Here is a 17,203-nt window from a genome sequence, read left to right on the forward strand (position 1 = left end):
GACTGGTTAGAGTACCTGGTGGTGAATAAGAACATTCTGGACATGGTAACGTAAGCAGTCAAGCTTGAACTTTTGAGAGTGCTTCTTTGAGGAGAACTAGTAACATAAGTCTTCTGAAAACCACTCCCAAGAGTTGAAAAGAGCTGTACGTTTTAACTTCTCTTATGTTGTTGCCCTTATACTTCTACAAAAAAAGAAAGAAAATACTTTATGGAAGCAAAGCAAATGACACAAATCTTCATTTTTGCCACTTCAGTAAAGAGAACTCAAATTCACACATACATACAGACATTATATAAGGGAGAGTAAACTTAACTTAAATGAATATACACAAAAATGTTGAGAATCTTTTTTTTTTAATGAAGTTGTACATACAGATAATTACATCAGGTCTTTAAATAAACTCTTTAAATGTACAGCTGGTATTTTCATCAAAAGAAACTTTTAAATCTAAATTCTAAAACACTCTTTGTACAGATTAATAGAAATTGAGATTAAACAGGCATTTTCAAGTATCATCCTTTTATGCCTTAGTTTTTTGTTGTTTTTCTTTACAGTTATAAAAACTGTATATACATTTTCCAAAAGAAAAAAAAAATGAACTAAATTGATTTAATTAAATGCATTTACATCCATCTCAGGATTAGCTTACTTCAAGGTAGATACTCTCAAAGTATCAACATGATAAACAGAACTTAGTAATAAGAGTCACCTAGCTCTGGACGCCCACGTTTAGATTAGCTTGTTTTCTTGTGTATCGCTACAGCATCCATTAAGACTGCAGAGAAACATGCTAAAGTATTAGATGAGTCGTTGTAAGAAAACCATCTAGGTGTTGTTCTAATGAATTGGTTGGCATTGTGAACCTTTAGTGCCAGTGTATCAGACCGCAAATAAGTCCAAACCTGGCCTAAAATGCAACATTCATTACAAAAACATGTCATTTCTGAACTGTGCGTGTCTGAATAACCAGAACACGATGGTGTATTTTCTTGGCACTTCAAAGTGACTTTTTAAGCGGCGAAAACCTTTATGATCAGAATTTTTTTTTTTTTTTTTTTTTTTTACATCAAACGCTAATAAACTCTTAAACAGTCTGTAAGTAGTGACCCACTTCAGTCAAGTTCATATTTCCTTAAGAAATCTCACCTCACAGAGTGGAAATAGACTGAATTTACTGTTGGGGTCTAAATGATGCAAAAAAAAAAGGCTAAAACTTAAATCTATGTGTGGTGTTGTGACCTCTTCAGTCTTTCTTTAAAAAAAGATGATGCTCCCTTCTGTTAACGTTAAAGAATTAATCTGCTATAGTGACCTCTTCCTATTTTGGAGAACAAAATCTTCTTTAAGCAGATATGTTGTTTAGACACACTGACATGTTCCTGTTTCACACATTAAGTGCGAATTTTCCTTATGTCACACTTGATGATGGCCAACGTTTTACTTCACACATCTACTGAACAGGAGAACTGTGTTGAATACACCATCTCAATTAGTAGAGTTGTGTGCGAAGAATTGAGAGATGGTGTTAGTAGCTCAGAACACACACTATAATGTATGTATCACACAGAGCAGAGGGTGCTCATCTGCTGCACTTTTCCCAGGTCCGTCAGAAGCTGCTTGATGCGACACTTGAGCTGTGGGAGTCTGGCCAGGGGATCAGGGGGCTCCAATTCCCCTGTGAAGTCCAACCAACTCTCCAGCACTTTACACAGACAGGGAGAAAGAGAATGAAACCTTAATAAAATATCAAAAACATCAAAAAAAAAAAAAAAAAAAAAAAGCGTCTCAAAGAGCTGCTTCTCGGGTGAATTTTCTGGCTGTGGCAATCATTTCACCACTGATCTCTGTTGAAACTGAATGTTTTACATTAGAATAGATTGTTGTTGTTGTAGTTGTTGTCATGTCATGGAGACACAGTGTGTTTGGATGCAAAAGCAAAAATACTTTGTTTGGCCTTCAGAAAATGGATGAAATTACGAATCAGAGGTTAGATTTATTTATAAGGCTGAGCAGTACAACCCAAATGTTTGCTTGTGCACAGCGCATTTTCCAGAGAAGAGTACTGGGAGAGTACTGCAGCTATATACAAAGACTACTTACCATACTATGAAATGTTCTGCTCAAGTCGTGCTTGAGTTGCAAAGTTGGTTTCGATCGACTGGTTTAATCATCCGCATTTTCAGAAACCAACTCGCACTTGAATCGATACAGTAAAACCAACAACATTTTTAACAATTGCTTAAAAGCATTGGAAGCAAAAGCCTGCGATTACAGCAAGGGGCGTTACATCTCCGACACAAGCTTGAGGTGTTTGGCCAATCACAACACACTGGGTCAAGCTCACCAGTCAGAACATTTTTCAAAAGGAGGGGCTTTGTAGAAATCAGCACATTCAGACAGACTGATAATAGAGGAGCTGCAAAAATGTACAGTATGTGAAAAATAATGTTTTTTAAACATTAAAGCATGACACCTATTCTATTACACCCAATGAACTAGAGATGCACCGGTCGACCAGCCATAAACTGGAACTGGCCAGTTTTTGCTCCAAACACACAATCAGCAACTGGATGGTTTTTAGTTTTATTTTGGCCGATCTCTACTTGGGACTTGCACGCAAACTTAATTGCAATCATTTCCCAAAAAGTAATTTGTGTGGAAATATTACAAATCTGCAAACAGGACGTTAACACAGGCCAGAGACAGGACACGCTGAAGATGGAGGCAAAGATGATAACACAGACGCACCAGAATAGCAAATACTATACCAGGCACAGCAAGCTCATTATTTACGATGCTCGAAATATTGAAATATTCAATATCGAAATATTGAATGAAGGGAACAGACTGTCTTCAGAAAAGTTTCAGTGTCATTTTCTTTTTCCTCTTACCTCCATGTAAAGTGGTGTTTATAAGCACAGCAAGGCTTTGTGTTTAGTGATACCCAAAGAAACCACTGCTGTTCCATAAGCACCACCTACTGTCAAGAGAGTGAATTTGCCTTTTCGTTCAGTCTGTCTGCTGTTTTTGTTTTGTGCAGGTGTCTTATGTAGCATAATTTTCACAAATCTTAAGTCAGATCATTCTGTTTTTGCTTTAAATCTTAAAATTAATCTAATTCAAATCAAAAACAACTGCTTACGCTACATGTGTGGAGAATCTTTGTTTGGATCATAATTAAAATGTAGTGGTCAAATAACTACAGATGTGTTTTGTTTAAGGTCAGTTTGTCTGTTACAGAGCAAGTAAACAAATAAATTTGCTTAAAGAAAAAAAGACCCGGAATTATTGGAATCAGCCAATTTGCTTGTAAAAAACGAATCGGCCATAAAAAAAAAAAATCATTTAAACATTTTAAACATGCAGGCTTTTGGAGGGAAAGCCTGATTAGGCCTCAAGGTAGGTAGCCAAAAGTTTGCTGGTTAAGTCTTCACAAAGGATGAAACATCAGTCATCACTAATGTGCTCATGAGCACGAAATTTAAGACTTAAATATATAAGCTAAATAAGCTCATAGTGGCAATCTACGGCGACACCGCAGAAACAAATTCAACCAACCCTGGTTATGTGGCGACAAATAGTGTTTTGACTCAATGGCATTTCCAATACTTCTCCCCCTTACCATCAAGCTCTTTCTCGATGAGGTCCATGCGGCCAGACAGCTGGTTCTGAATGTCCTCTATGTGTGTAAGCAGGTTCATCTGCCACTGCAGGCAGTTCCTGGCTTGTTCCACGGAGCCCAGGCTGCTGTCATTCACACAGCCAGACAGAGCAATGGCACTGCTCACCTACACAAACCATAAACACAGCATTGATTTCAAACTCTGTATCCTTTCACATACTGATCTTGAACTAGATCTGAGTTTTTAATGTCTTTTGGTTACCTCTTCTTCCTTTAGGTTAAACTGAGGGGCTGTTTGTATCCCCTGTTCATCCCTTGCATGTTCAAGGCCTGTACCGGGAGGTTTCTGGTAACTGTGCTCGCTGGTAATATAGGTTTCAGGGTTTGAGTTCTGGTTGAGGTGCTCTTTGAAATGTAGGCAGTCCGGAACCCCACCCATAGGCTGGTCCTCATCAGAATTCACCCAAGACCGAGCCCACAAGTGTAAACTTGGGTTATGCTTGTTCCTGAAAAAATGTGATAAGTGTATTATTGTTCCCACATCTTTTCGTCTACAGTTTTATATCAGATCAACTTAAAGCCCGACAGCACTTGAAAACAAGCCTGAAATTTTTTTTGCCGGTTTCACAGACAAGGCTTAGACTAATTCCAGACTAAAATGCATGTTTGAGCTGTTTTAACTGAAAGTAACTTGCAAGTAACCATGTCTGTGAAACCAGGCCATAAACTTCAAAGCATAAACATAGTTAAAATAAATCAACACCCACAAATTCAATAAAAATTAAGGTGAAAAAGGTGAGCTCCACCCATCTTTGCCAGCAATTCCTTTTGATAATTCTTGGTAATTAAAAACTATTATGGTAGTTTTTTTCCACAGTGTCACCTAATTTAAAGATTGGTTGGTAGGCTTCTGGGAAGGCAAAGTGACTCTTACTGTAAAATATCCATCTTTAGCTGAAGGCCATGAAGCAAGTTCTTAACACTGTAAACATCAGCGAGCAGCTGGTGAGTGGACACAATTTTCTTGGCGTTCTGATGTGAGTAGTTCTCTGTAAGGAAGGACAGGCCATACATGTGGCCCTTCTGGAGCCAGTCTTTATCATGGCGGTATTTAGCACTCCACCTCTGACCTGAGAAAAGTAAACATTTCAGTGAAACCCTGGAGTGACTTCAGTTTTATATTTACTAGGGCTGGGTATTGACACAAATTTAACGATTTGATTTGATTTGATTTAGAATCTCAAGCTTTTGATTCAATTCGATTCGGGTTTCAAATTTGGATAAATATCTGATGGCCTACAGTACATGGCAAATTTTCTCAAAGAATAAAAATCTGAAAAACTACTGCTGTAAACTATACAGGGAACCCAGTCAGTGGCACATTACTATAACATTAAAGGTTAAAATGAACTGATTTGTCTATAAACATTTAGATTACACACAACAAAGTTTTTATAATAGTAACAACGTTATGAGATTTTTTGAAATATAAACATTTAAATAATAGTTGTCATAATGTTTAATTTCATGATTATTTTCATATTTTCAACATTTAAATATTGAAGAATGGGTTAAGTAAAAAATATAATGACTATGTAATAGTGCATGTATTTAGTGAAATGCTCCTCTCTAAAATTAGTTTTTCTAGCTGATTAACAAGTTTATGGTCATTGAATGACTTCTGAGGTAAATGTAACATTACATGACATCGTTTACATTGGTTAAGTCTTTTCGCAGCTGAAACACTGATTGAGCGATTACATGAGACATTATACAGATTTGGGTAACACTGTCTACACTGGACATGACAATTGTCAGGTCACGCTGTGAGAGCATGTAAGAGTAGCGTAAGCTTGAAGTATGTCAGAAATACAACGGGGCATCAGTTTACTGTCAGACATTTGTCATGTCACGCTGCTTCCAGTGTAGACAGCATCACTGATTATAATGGTTTCTATTTGCTTTTGTCGCATCACGCCACTTGTGTCTGATGTAACATGGTGTAAGTTGTACTGTATCTTTCAATATACCTTCTGATGTTCATACATGTTCTGTGCTATAACTAGTAGTAAAAAAATAGTAGCTTCACTCAAAACCGAGGAACAACATCTTGCACGCCACATTAAAGAGCACCAAAGTGGTTTTGAAAGTTGAGAGTAACAAAGCACAAGGCTTACTGTGATTTATTGGATGGAAGGCATGCTACAAAATTTTGTTCATTCATCAACAGCATAGACTAAAAGCGGCCATCCTAAATCCCAAGAATCGATAACGGTTCAAATTAAATAAAAATAACAACTGATTAAAAATGAGAAATCAATTAACCCAGCCCTAATATTTACATTAACATTCAAGAAACAGACATCAGACATTTGTATTAAGCAGAATACAGAGGAAGATAAAACTATAAAATCCTGCTGACCCTTTGTGTGTGGTATTGTTGCATGGTTGTTACCTGGTGGGTCCCGGCAGATGTAACAGATGTACTGATCTGGGATGCTATCTTCCAAAAGCCCCATACACACACTGTGCTGCCAGCACATACACTCCTCACACTGTACAAAGAGAAATATATTACCAGAAACTATCATTTGCAATTCTACACTACAAACGATTCAGAACAAACACAACAAAAAGGTACTCAGAACCATATCAGCACACTTAAGATGTCTCTTGCATGAAACCATGAGCCATTGCTAAAAGTAATCCTACCTGAATCATAAAGCCGTTTTCTTCATCCATCTCACAGATGCAGCGAACAATTTCATCTGCACCAACTTCATCCTCATCCTGGAAGTCCTCCATAGTGATCGAGTCTAGATCCTGGTTATACTCATCTCCACTGAACAGCAAACTCTCAGTGGTCGAGTCTTCCAGGAAGTCAATGTCTGACAGGTCTGAGATAGGAAAAGAAAAAAGGACATGAAATGAGCCTCAACATCACAGCACAACACTGATATCACATTCATGTTGACTACTATCTATTTTACCTAAAAAAACACATAAAATGTAATAGCTGAAAGCTATAACTGTAATGAGACCATTATTGGAAAGTAGCTACAAATGGCTGCAAATCGATGAGAGGACTCACTCTCCCCGGTGAGGTCAACAGACAGTATGGCACGAGGGTATTGAAAGGTGCTGTGCTTGAAGGCACTAGAGGAAGAACGATGTAGTGGGGAAGACGGTCTTTCCAAGTAAGACAACGACATTTCATCCAGGTCTGAGTAACCTTAGCAAAAGATGAGAACAATATCACCCTCTCATTTCATAATGGCGACTCGTTATGGACTGAACAAGATGGCTAGAACTTATGAGGCAATTTAAGACATAAATTATACAAATTAAGGTCACAAATTAATTTTAAAAGTCATTGTAATTTAAATGTCAGATATAAGAGTTAAAGTATTTGTAAAACTTGTAAGTACAGAGACCTCTGAACCCAAGGCAAACCTAACTTACAGTGCAATTTTGATTTCTTCTTCTTTTTTTTCTTTTTCTTCTGTTTAATTCGGAAAAGGTCCTTCTCTTTCCTGTCTCTCCTGTCTTTATCCCTCTTTTTCGCTATGGCAGAGAACGAAATAAAATATGAGCACTGGTTTAAGAACATAAAATTGAGATAAGAAAAAAAAGTTCAGTAACCTCACCAAACAACTGACATTTATCCTCTAGTTTGAATTTCCGTTCTGTCTTTATACAAAGCCCTGAAGACAAAAACAAGATGAACAGTTAAAAAAAAAATGGAAAAAAGGAAGAACTCCATTCATCAGCTTTAAAATCTGCTGAATTATCTCACCATCCAGGTGCTTGTCCTTCTTGAGAATCTTGTCATGGAGGTTATCAAAGGTTGGAGGAGGCAGGGAGACCTCCGTACTGTCTGAACTGACAGAGGCAGAGGAACGTTTCTTCTTACAGAACTTAGCAGGCCTCACACAGCCAGCGCTGTCCATTTGAAGCATGAAGCCCTGAGAGGACAAAGCTAGGAGACAAAACATAAGAACAGAACTCTCTGTAATTCAGTTTGTGTAACTGTAAATTTAATAGCCATTTGATTGAAATGATACTGACAAATAACAACAAGAGAACCTACAGGAAGAAGTAGAGACGGTCCTGCGTCTCTTGTTATCTGGGATATCTGACAAGGTGCTTGTAGGCATGGAAGCAGACGTGGCCCTGGTGCGGCCCACCCTCTCTGGTGAGCAGACCTCGCTGTCCATTTCTTTCTCAGTGTTATGATAGTACTTCAGGTGATAGTCCAGCAGCTTTGCTTTCCTGAATGCTTTAGAGCATCCAGGGACTTTACACTTGAATTTATTATGGTCCAGGTCTATTAGAGACTCATTGGGAGCAGTGGGGTCATCAGACTTCTTGCTGTTTATGACTGAGGAGGAAGAATAAAGTTTAGATTAAATATATATATATGAAACATTAATTTAGCCATTTTAAAGTGCAGTATCTGAAGTGAGTGGAAGACAGGTGATGATTCATACTTGGCTCTCTGGCATGTTTGTTGGCTTTAGGAGTTCTGGAAGGAACTTTCTGACTTGCAGCTTCACATAAAATTAGAAGATAACAAATAGTTTTTACATATCATAAAATCTAAGCGGCATTACCATCACAGGACTTAAAATCTACCATTGATAATTTCCAAATATCCTGGTAAGTCACTCTGCTGTTTACTATATCAACAAAACTTTAAAAGGTGTCCTTTAAAAGGTTCATGAAGAAACATAAAAGCATTCAATGCTATGGTTACATGCCCAACCTACCTGTCACCACAGAAGGCGAGTTCCCTTCAAGTGTTGTTTGATTACTGGGCAACATGTCTGTCATCTTGTCCTCCTCAATGATTGGTGACTGAGAACTGCCAGTGGGAGGAGCTGTGGATGGGCTTCCTGAAACTGGCTTTTGTGAAGAAGCTTCTGTTTTAACTGCAGTGCTGCTATCTTCTTCTAAAGAGAGCATTTTAAAATGCAAGATTTAAACATGTGAAGCATGGACAATTATATCATTTCATAACAGACAAATCTAGAGTGGCAAAAAAACAGCATGTTCAAAAGTTTGGGGTCAGTATGATATATTCAGCAAGGGCCTATTAAATTGATCAAAAGTGACAGTAAAAACATTTATAATTTGACAAGATCATTTTGAACTTTCTATTCATGAAAGAATCCTGATAAAAATATATCCACAAAAATATTAAGCAGCAACATTGATAAGAAGAAATGTTTCTTGAGCACCAAATCAGCATATTAGAATGATTTCTGAAGGATCATGTGACACTGTTGACTGGAGCAATGGCTGCTTAAAATTCAGCTTTGCCAGCCCAAAATCAATCAATTACATTTTAAAACATAGTAAAATAGAAAATAGTTGTTTACAATTGTAACAATACTTCACTCTTTTTTTCTGTATTTTTAATCAAATAAATGCAGCCTTGGTGGCCATGACACTCCTGTCAAAAACATTTTAAAAATCTAACCCACCCCAAAGTTTTGAACATCGTGTATTTTTTTAGTGCTTTATTATGTCTTTCACCAGCTTTCTGAGAGACATCTGGGGGAGGAGGTTGAGTAATGGAATCCCTCATGTGTGGTGAAGAAGGGTAAGCCTGGTCAGAGCTTGTCGCTAGACGCTGAGACCGTCTCCTTCTCTGGGGGGAGTTGGGAGGGGCTATGCAGAAACAGACATGCATATTATTGTCACATCCTTATAATATGAAATATCAAGCTTGTTATAATTGCTGACAGTTGACAATATATAAATACTACTGCTCTCTAGCTGACGCACCAGTGTGTGTGCTGTCTGGAAGGGTGTGTGTCGAACTGGATGAAGGACTGGGCTCGGGGGCTGCGGTTGTGTTCTGACTGCTAGAGGTGGACTCTCCTGAGTCGTGTTTAAGTCTTCTTGAGCGAGACTTGCACAGGGGTGGGCTAGAGACGGATGCTGGGGTTCTTTGGGCACTGACAGACTGGGGTCTCTCTTCAGCTGGACTCGCCTCTGCACCTGACACTTTCTGAGGGGTGGAGAAGTAAACATGACACAGTGTGTGTACAAAAGTGATCATCACGTTGATAACAGTATGTCAGTTTCATCAATACCTGCTGAGATGTTACTGGAAGCTCTTTTGACTCTGCTTTGCATTCAGACTCAGTGTCAGCACATCCTTGATAATTAGAAACAAAAAGCACACATAGAACGTCATAATCACTACGCATTGCTGAATCAGTGTCACAGTTTATTTAAGAAATACAGAAGCAGTCATTAAAGCATTAACTTCTTTTTTCTCGAAGCTAAGCACAGCAAATACAGCAGAACAAACTGTAAGCTGTCAGTCAAATGGACCTAACTTGTGTGATATGTAATTCATCTGCATGCTTTCATTGACTTGCGCAGTTTAATTATCACACTTTAATAGTATTTATAACTCCTAACTTAACCCTTTAACTGTCACCCCCACTTTTTTTTTTAGACAAGAAAATGCACTATCCAAACTTAAATGGTTGTAATTCAAGAATACCTTGGAGTATAGACATAAGGCTGGTCTTGTTTTAAAGATGAAATTTGGCAGATTATTGTAGATGTGAAATAACTTATGTAAGATATGCCTCCATTTCCATATATGGTTTGAGTGATCTGAACCATATATTTCCATTATTTTCATACAATTTATGAAGTAGACATCCTAAATAGAAGTAGTATGGGAAGTTTGGCAGAATTTGATATGAATTCAGCCTCTAATAAACATAACTTAATAACTTAATAAAAATAACATGTATGTGGGTTATAGATCGCCGCCACAATCATAAATGTTTTTTTTTTTCTATTAAAAACATTTTCAGACCTTTTTTTCTCAAAAAATTGAATGGATGTTATCTTTTGAACTCTTGGCATGAAAACAAACATGTTTCAACCAATCTTTAATGATTTTTCATGTTCATCACTATTTCAAAATAAAGGTCTGAACATGCCTTATGAGTATGAAAATATGCTTGTTGCAAATTGATAAATTACTGCTCCTCTGTAATTTATTTTGAAAACTAGATATTCTAAGCTTTCAAATGATATATAGTTTGTCAAGATTAGTTTAGGTTTAGTATAGAATATTACTGTTTTAAATATGTAATGGCAAACGTCCCACCTGTGGGATGGTGACAGTTAAACAAGCTGTGTTACTATGAGAAATGATTACTTCAAAATGTAGATCTGTTTGCAGGTGCAAGACACTAACTAAATGAAATACATACAGCTCTCTCACTTTTGCTCAAGAGCCAGTGATTACCCTTTGCCGACCCCTGCTCCTCAGGGTTGACATTAGCTAGAAACAATTTCTTGTCAAACTCTAGAAACTAAGCCTTGTTGAGGGTAGTTACTCTGTGTTAATGTTTACCTGAACCTTTGCTGAGACGGGTCCTTTTACTGCTACACAAGTTGCCTTGTCTTTTGCTCCTCCTCTTTGCTGTAGCTGATTCAAGCTCCTCAACAGCTGGCTTGCTGTCCTCAACAGCCGGCTTACTGTCCTCCTCTTCTGAGTCTATGTCTGTTGTGTAAAGCAGGAAACAGACATATAATTGATGTGGCTGCTCAAAATGAGTGCTGGTTTAAGATCTGGCTCCAACCAAATCAAAAAGGTTTATGAAAGCTATGTAACTGAACACAGATCAGTAGGCAAGAACTTCACCATAAAACGTCTAGAAACTACAATTCATTAGGCAAGAAAAGTCCTAACAAATCACATACCAAGTTTCTCTGATTCGCTTTCATCATCATCATCATCATCATCGTCATCGTCGTCGTCATCAAGCTCTTCATCCGAACGTTGTTCTCTCCTGTCCTCTCGGTCCTTGTTGCTGTTGGCACTGGTACGTGGTCTGTTCCCTCCTTTATTCTTGGCTGCAGCTGAGGCAGCCTTCACCAGAGCGATCCAGTCCTGCTTGAACACAAACAAATACACTATCAGTCACATCTGACATTGACTGGTCACAAGCAAACCTCTTGCCATTAAAAAATTTTTTTAAAAAGCTATTAATAATGTAATAAAGGTAACTAAGAAGGTAGAATAAAGTGATTTAGCATCCCTGAGCTGCCTGACTGGCACAAAGATGCAACTGTAAGCTGTGTGGACCAGCTGATTGTCTTCAAATATTATTCAGGACTGACCCCAAGCATTTTACCTTCTGAAAGAGAGGAAGAGGTCAAGGAAAATACTATAGAGGGCCACACTGAAATATATAATTAACTATAAAGTATGCTTAGAATTGATTGTCCTATGTCATTCAACAGTTATCTAACAGTGTAGCAAAATGTCCAAAACCATCTATTAAACTTCAGGAGAACCTATTTGTTAATTAAAAGGAACTGATGAGGACTGTGTCTGTGAAAACACTTTAATAAACTTACTTGTCCTTTTGCATCTTCTGGCATGGACTTGATATGGATTCTTTTCACACAGCGAATGACTCCATCATAAAACTGTACAGTGTATGTGCCTAAAATAAAAAATAACAGCAAATCAGTGAGTCTTTATACATCTATTATTATACATATACAAATTGAGTCTTTTGATTTGACTCAAATAAACATTATTGTGTAAAGACATTACTGTAGAGGCATTCAGTTAAATCCTATGGTTTCCAAAATAGCATTTGAGAAAAGTTTTCCATGCATTTGGGAAAAATCATTACAGTCACACTAATCCAACGAATGCCAGATTAATTTTAATTGAATCATATAATCAAATTTAACTCCATTTTGTATTGCATATTGACAGAAGAAGTATGTTTCTGTCTAGATGGGTCAGCAATTTGACCTTACCTTCCTTGTTGATACTTTCAATCTTGGCAGGGTAGTAGCGGCAATCTGTCCATCGGGCAAGCACCTCCTCACCATCTCTCAATTCCTAAAGATGAAATAAAAACAGAATAGACGTGCAATTATTTACAGTCAACAGAACCAATATAAATTCAACCAAGCCTGTATTGAAGATATGGGATGTGCTGTGATCATAAACGTGAATGGTTAGAGCAGAACAAACTGTGATGGACACACCGAAACCTCTGATTATTTCATGTATTACCTGCCAAGCTGATTACAGTATTTAAGCAACCACACAGATACTAGTTACAATCCAATTCAAGAAAACCAGAGAAGCCTCAACTGTATTTACAGATTCTTAATTATAATTTAGCTCTAATCATTTGTTTTTAATGTTTATACTTCAGTAAGGAAAGCTTTCTCTAAATATGACACCATTCAAAAGTTTGGGTTGTTGTTAAAAAACTAAATTTAATCTTTTCAAATAAATGCTGTTATTTTGAACTTTCTATAGAATCATAAAAATAAAACAAAATCCCTGGGTTTCCATAAAAATATTAAGAAGCACAACTGTTTTCAACATAAAAATAAGAAATGCTTCTTGAGCACTGAATCAGCATATTAGAATGATTTCTGAAGAATCATGTGACACTGAAGACTGCAGGAATGGCTGCTAAAAATTCAGCACAGGAATCAACTACAGTTTAAAAATATAGTAAAAAGAAAAGTTTTTTAAATTGTAATATTTCACACTATTACTGTTTTTACTGTATTTTAATCAAATAAATACAGCCTCAATCTGCATAAGAGACTTCAAAAACTTTTTCAAAATCTTACAAACCCCAAACTTTTGATCAGTAGTGTAAGCCTCTTTAAATAAGTCACAAAGGCCTGTTTAATTATTTAAATGGATGATTGTTTGTGGCCCAACAAAACATTAAAAGGTTTTGTCTACGTAGATGGAGGAAAAACCCAAACAATGATGGGACAAGCAGTTGAGAGAGCCAGATCAAGGTAGATGGGCAATTGAGGTATGTACTTGTCTCTGCTGAGGTAAGTCTTTTTGGTCCTCTGTGCTCTCTGTACTTCCAGGAAGCTCACGAAGGCGAGATGCTCTCATCTCGCTGAGTCTCTCCTGGCAGAAATGTTTGTAAAACAAGAATTAATCAATCACTCATCTCATTAACAAATGAGATTTTCTTTTATTTCATTTGAGTGGCTGAAAACTTAAATAATGTTTATTTAGCTGCTGGAAAAACCCTGCATTTCTCATGCTTGCCAAGCCATCCTAGACAGTTCAGACCATAAACATATCTGAAAAAGGAAGTACTGCAAACATACAGACACCTCCTCTTCTTTGAGACCCTCTTTGCGGAGTGCCGGTCTCTCTAATGGCCGAAGTCTGTTGCTGTCCCAGAGAATCCATTCGTCGTACCTATGGCTCCAACGATCAAAATGCACAAGCATCTTTCCCTCATCATAATCAATCTTCTCGATACGTGAAGGGTACCTGTGAAGAAACCATTCAACATGGATCATTGATAGATAACTTGAAAAACAACAAATCACTGAACACACTTAATAATGGTCCAGTCAAGAACTCTTGAATATGAAAACAAACTATTCTTAAAGACAGTGACTAATGTTTCAGTTTTTTACTCTTACTTGTTTTAAATGAGACAAAAATATTAATCATATGAGTATTTAAAAACTGTAACACTCCTCTTACACAAGTATAAAAGGTCTTCCCTTCTTGTATGAAAGACCTTGTTTATATTGTGAAACATTTGTTATCATGGAAAATACTTAGTTACTATAACTACATTTTTAGTTTTAGACTTTGAGAGCTATTTAATTTTTTCACCCATTTATTTATTTACTTTATTATTCACTCATTTATTTGATCTACTTCAGCCCCCTGGGAGTCCCCAGACCCCAGTTTGAAAAGCCCTGTTCTAACATTAATAACACGCTAGCTGCAGTTACTGTAAATGGACCTTCAAAATGAATTTGTACCATTTTTGCAGGTAGTCCTGGGCCTCAACCCTGGCGCCAACCTCAAAAGTGATCCCTGGTCGATTTGGAGGTTTCTTGCTCATATTGAGTGCACTCTTACCAGGTCTTCCTCAAGACACAAATGCTCTTTGACGGACCTATAACATAAAGAAATGGTTTATGAGTATATGTATATAAATATATACATAAATCAGCTGAACTATATTAAATGGACAAACGCTTGACATATTCTTTATACTAACTTTACATCAAAAAAGGCAAATCTTTCAATCTTAAAAAATGCATTGCATTTGCATGGGTAGTATTTGTAAATGTATCAATAAACATGCACGGTTTCATGTAAGCTGGCTAAAGAAAATATGCTCAACTATTTTACCAGCTTGCAAAATGTACCCTAAATCAGGCCTTTGATTACCCTACTGTACTCTGGTACACTTATATCAGGGATATTTTCCAAACGTTTGCACACTTTAACGTGTCACGAAATAGCATCACATTCAAACAACAGAAATCAAGCAAATATATCAAAGTTTTTCAGGCTGGACAGTAGCTAACTGAGCTAACCAGCTACAATACTACACTCCACTTATGACAGTCTGGAGCACAAATTAAATCGCTATGTTAAAAAAATCGTTACCCTGTACGGAAAACGGAACCCCCTAAGAGATCTGGATACAAATTTAAGACTTAAGAGTGAAAAAATTAAACAAAATAAGAGGGTAACTGACTATTTAACCTAGCTCGCTAATGCTAGGTATTGGCTAACGAGCTCCATACATTTTCTGCTGCCTGATTATAATTGTCAAGTTTTTCCCTTGAAGAACTACAAAACCCGTGAGAATAAATATAACACCGCAAATTTTTAAAGATGAAACTTCAAGTCAAACCTCTCATTGTCCAGTTAGCACAGCAGAACTAGCCAAGCAGCTAATGCTGTACCAGCTGACTAGCTAAACCGTTCCGAGGGGATAAAACTATGTGCAAAAAAGAGAAAAAAATGACAGGCCAGTTTTTATCTTTGTTAAAACGACTCGAAGAATGACAGTTGCTTTCAGACGTCCGCTATATCGTGACATATACATTTACCTTTGCAAATTCATTGAGATAATAGCAATTAATTCCTATACTGTATTGTGATCATTCAAGCTCAGTTACTTTTACCCAAACTGAACGTGCGCGCGCACGCACACGACGCACAAAATGCCTGAAGGCACGCGCACCGCAGACTGACACGTGACCGATATTCTCAGACGCTTTGTTTTGTTTGTCTTTTTAGGATGCAAATAAACTGTTATTTAAATGGTGATTAAATTATATATAGAAAGCGATCAAAGAACGCTCCCTTTACAATCGCTGGAGCTGTCAATCAAACAGCGCAAGTTTATCAGTGACTATCTTCTGGACTCCCCCCAAAACTCCCATTTTATTCAACAAATCTCTTACATAAAGTTTGCACTGTTAGTTATGATGAAAGCATTCATTAATGTGCAGAAATTGAGTTGCAATGACGAGATCACTGCTTTCATGCGCTCAACAGCATGTCTGTGATTGGCTACGATCTTCATCACTGCAGCCTTTCATGCCAAGATCTAAATATAATGCCATAGGTCTAAATGTAATGTTTTTCACAATTAATTAACCTTGAGAGCTGTAATAGTAAAAATGTGCTAAAAGTTTTCAGTAGCTCCTCACTGCAGAACACAAGATCAAGGATCCAGATCCACAGGGTGGAGACGGGTACATTTATGGATATGTAAACTGGGAGGAGTTGGATCCAGATCCAAGGGGGTGGAGATGGGTTAGTTTAGGGATCAGGGGGTGGAGACAGTGGCATAGCGGACGGGCACGCAGGGCATTTCCAATTTATGTAGGCCTGTTACATTCTTATAGTCTATTATTATTATTACTATTGGGTTAGGCTTCTTTTATTATTAAATTAATATTATAATACATTTTCCCTGCGATAATTTCATAGCGCATCACGTGTTGTGAGGATAATAAAAGATTAGGCTATTAGCTCCTCTTTTTAAAAACATTTTTTAGGTCTATTATCAATTGGACATCAGTGTGTGGACGTCAAATTGACGTAAAAAAACGTCAGCCGCGCGTTCTTAAGTGACACACACCCAATGGCCTAGATTTGGTTTCAACATTGGGGGGGTTGAACGTATGCTGTTTTTTTTTTTTTTTTTTTTTTTTATATTAAAAAACAATCTGTTTTATGTGTAGCGTTATTGGACTATCTATCTATCTATCTATCTATCTGAATATCTATCTATCTATCTATCTATCTATCCTTCATAACTTTATGAAATTTATGTATAATCATTCATCAAATTCTAACATAACTGAGTGATTCTAAAAAGAAGGAAATTATGTTAAATATTGAAGCCGCCAATAGGCGGAAGCGTTTCGTTTTTTTATTGAGTGAGTCACTTAAATCGTTCATTCAGCCAATTCGTTCAGAAGTCAGATTAATTTAGGAAGAAAAGGAAGAATTCACAAAATAAATGAATTCTACATATTTTTCATTTGATCTACTGTGTTTTTCATGTTGAAATATTGGGGGGGTTGTAACTGAAGCATTTGAATATTGGGGGGGGGGGGTTACCTCAACAACCCCCCCCCCCAAACTACGCCCCTGCACACACCCGCGCGGGCGCCTCCTCTCTCACTTGTCTCATTCGCTCCGGTTCCCGCGGGTTTCACGCTCACACCAAAAGCGCGCACACCACTGATCTATATTAG

General features: G+C 37.3%; 1 protein-coding gene across 5 annotated transcripts; it reads right to left on the reverse strand.

Annotated features, from left to right (window-relative positions):
• Positions 1-325: 325 nt before the first annotated feature.
• phf20l1 (PHD finger protein 20 like 1) lies at positions 326-15,690 on the reverse strand. 5 transcript variants are annotated; one of them, XM_048151819.1, is made up of 25 exons: positions 15,542-15,665; positions 15,343-15,429; positions 14,456-14,592; positions 13,781-13,949; positions 13,479-13,574; positions 12,440-12,524; positions 12,026-12,114; positions 11,366-11,558; positions 11,016-11,165; positions 9,727-9,791; positions 9,416-9,641; positions 9,164-9,298; positions 8,395-8,577; positions 8,116-8,175; positions 7,716-8,006; positions 7,422-7,604; positions 7,273-7,329; positions 7,088-7,189; positions 6,717-6,857; positions 6,338-6,522; positions 6,081-6,180; positions 4,560-4,755; positions 3,888-4,131; positions 3,626-3,791; positions 326-1,705 (listed from the first exon to the last, which is right to left on the reverse strand). In XM_048151819.1, the coding sequence occupies exons 3-25, from the start codon at positions 14,536-14,538 to the stop codon at positions 1,563-1,565; spliced, it is 3,342 nt and encodes a 1,113-aa protein (XP_048007776.1). In that variant the 5' UTR covers positions 14,539-14,592; positions 15,343-15,429; positions 15,542-15,665; the 3' UTR covers positions 326-1,562. The 5 variants fall into 5 exon arrangements, with proteins under 5 accessions (XP_048007776.1, XP_048007778.1, XP_048007777.1 ...); XM_048151821.1 differs by lacking the exon at positions 15,343-15,429 and having other exon boundaries at positions 13,787-13,949; positions 15,542-15,690; XM_048151820.1 differs by lacking the exon at positions 15,343-15,429 and having other exon boundaries at positions 11,366-11,555; positions 15,542-15,690.
• Between the last annotated feature and the right edge of the window lie 1,513 nt (positions 15,691-17,203).

Source organism: Megalobrama amblycephala, linkage group LG13 (assembly GCF_018812025.1).
Source record: "Megalobrama amblycephala isolate DHTTF-2021 linkage group LG13, ASM1881202v1, whole genome shotgun sequence".
Lineage (NCBI taxonomy): Eukaryota > Metazoa > Chordata > Actinopteri > Cypriniformes > Xenocyprididae > Megalobrama > Megalobrama amblycephala.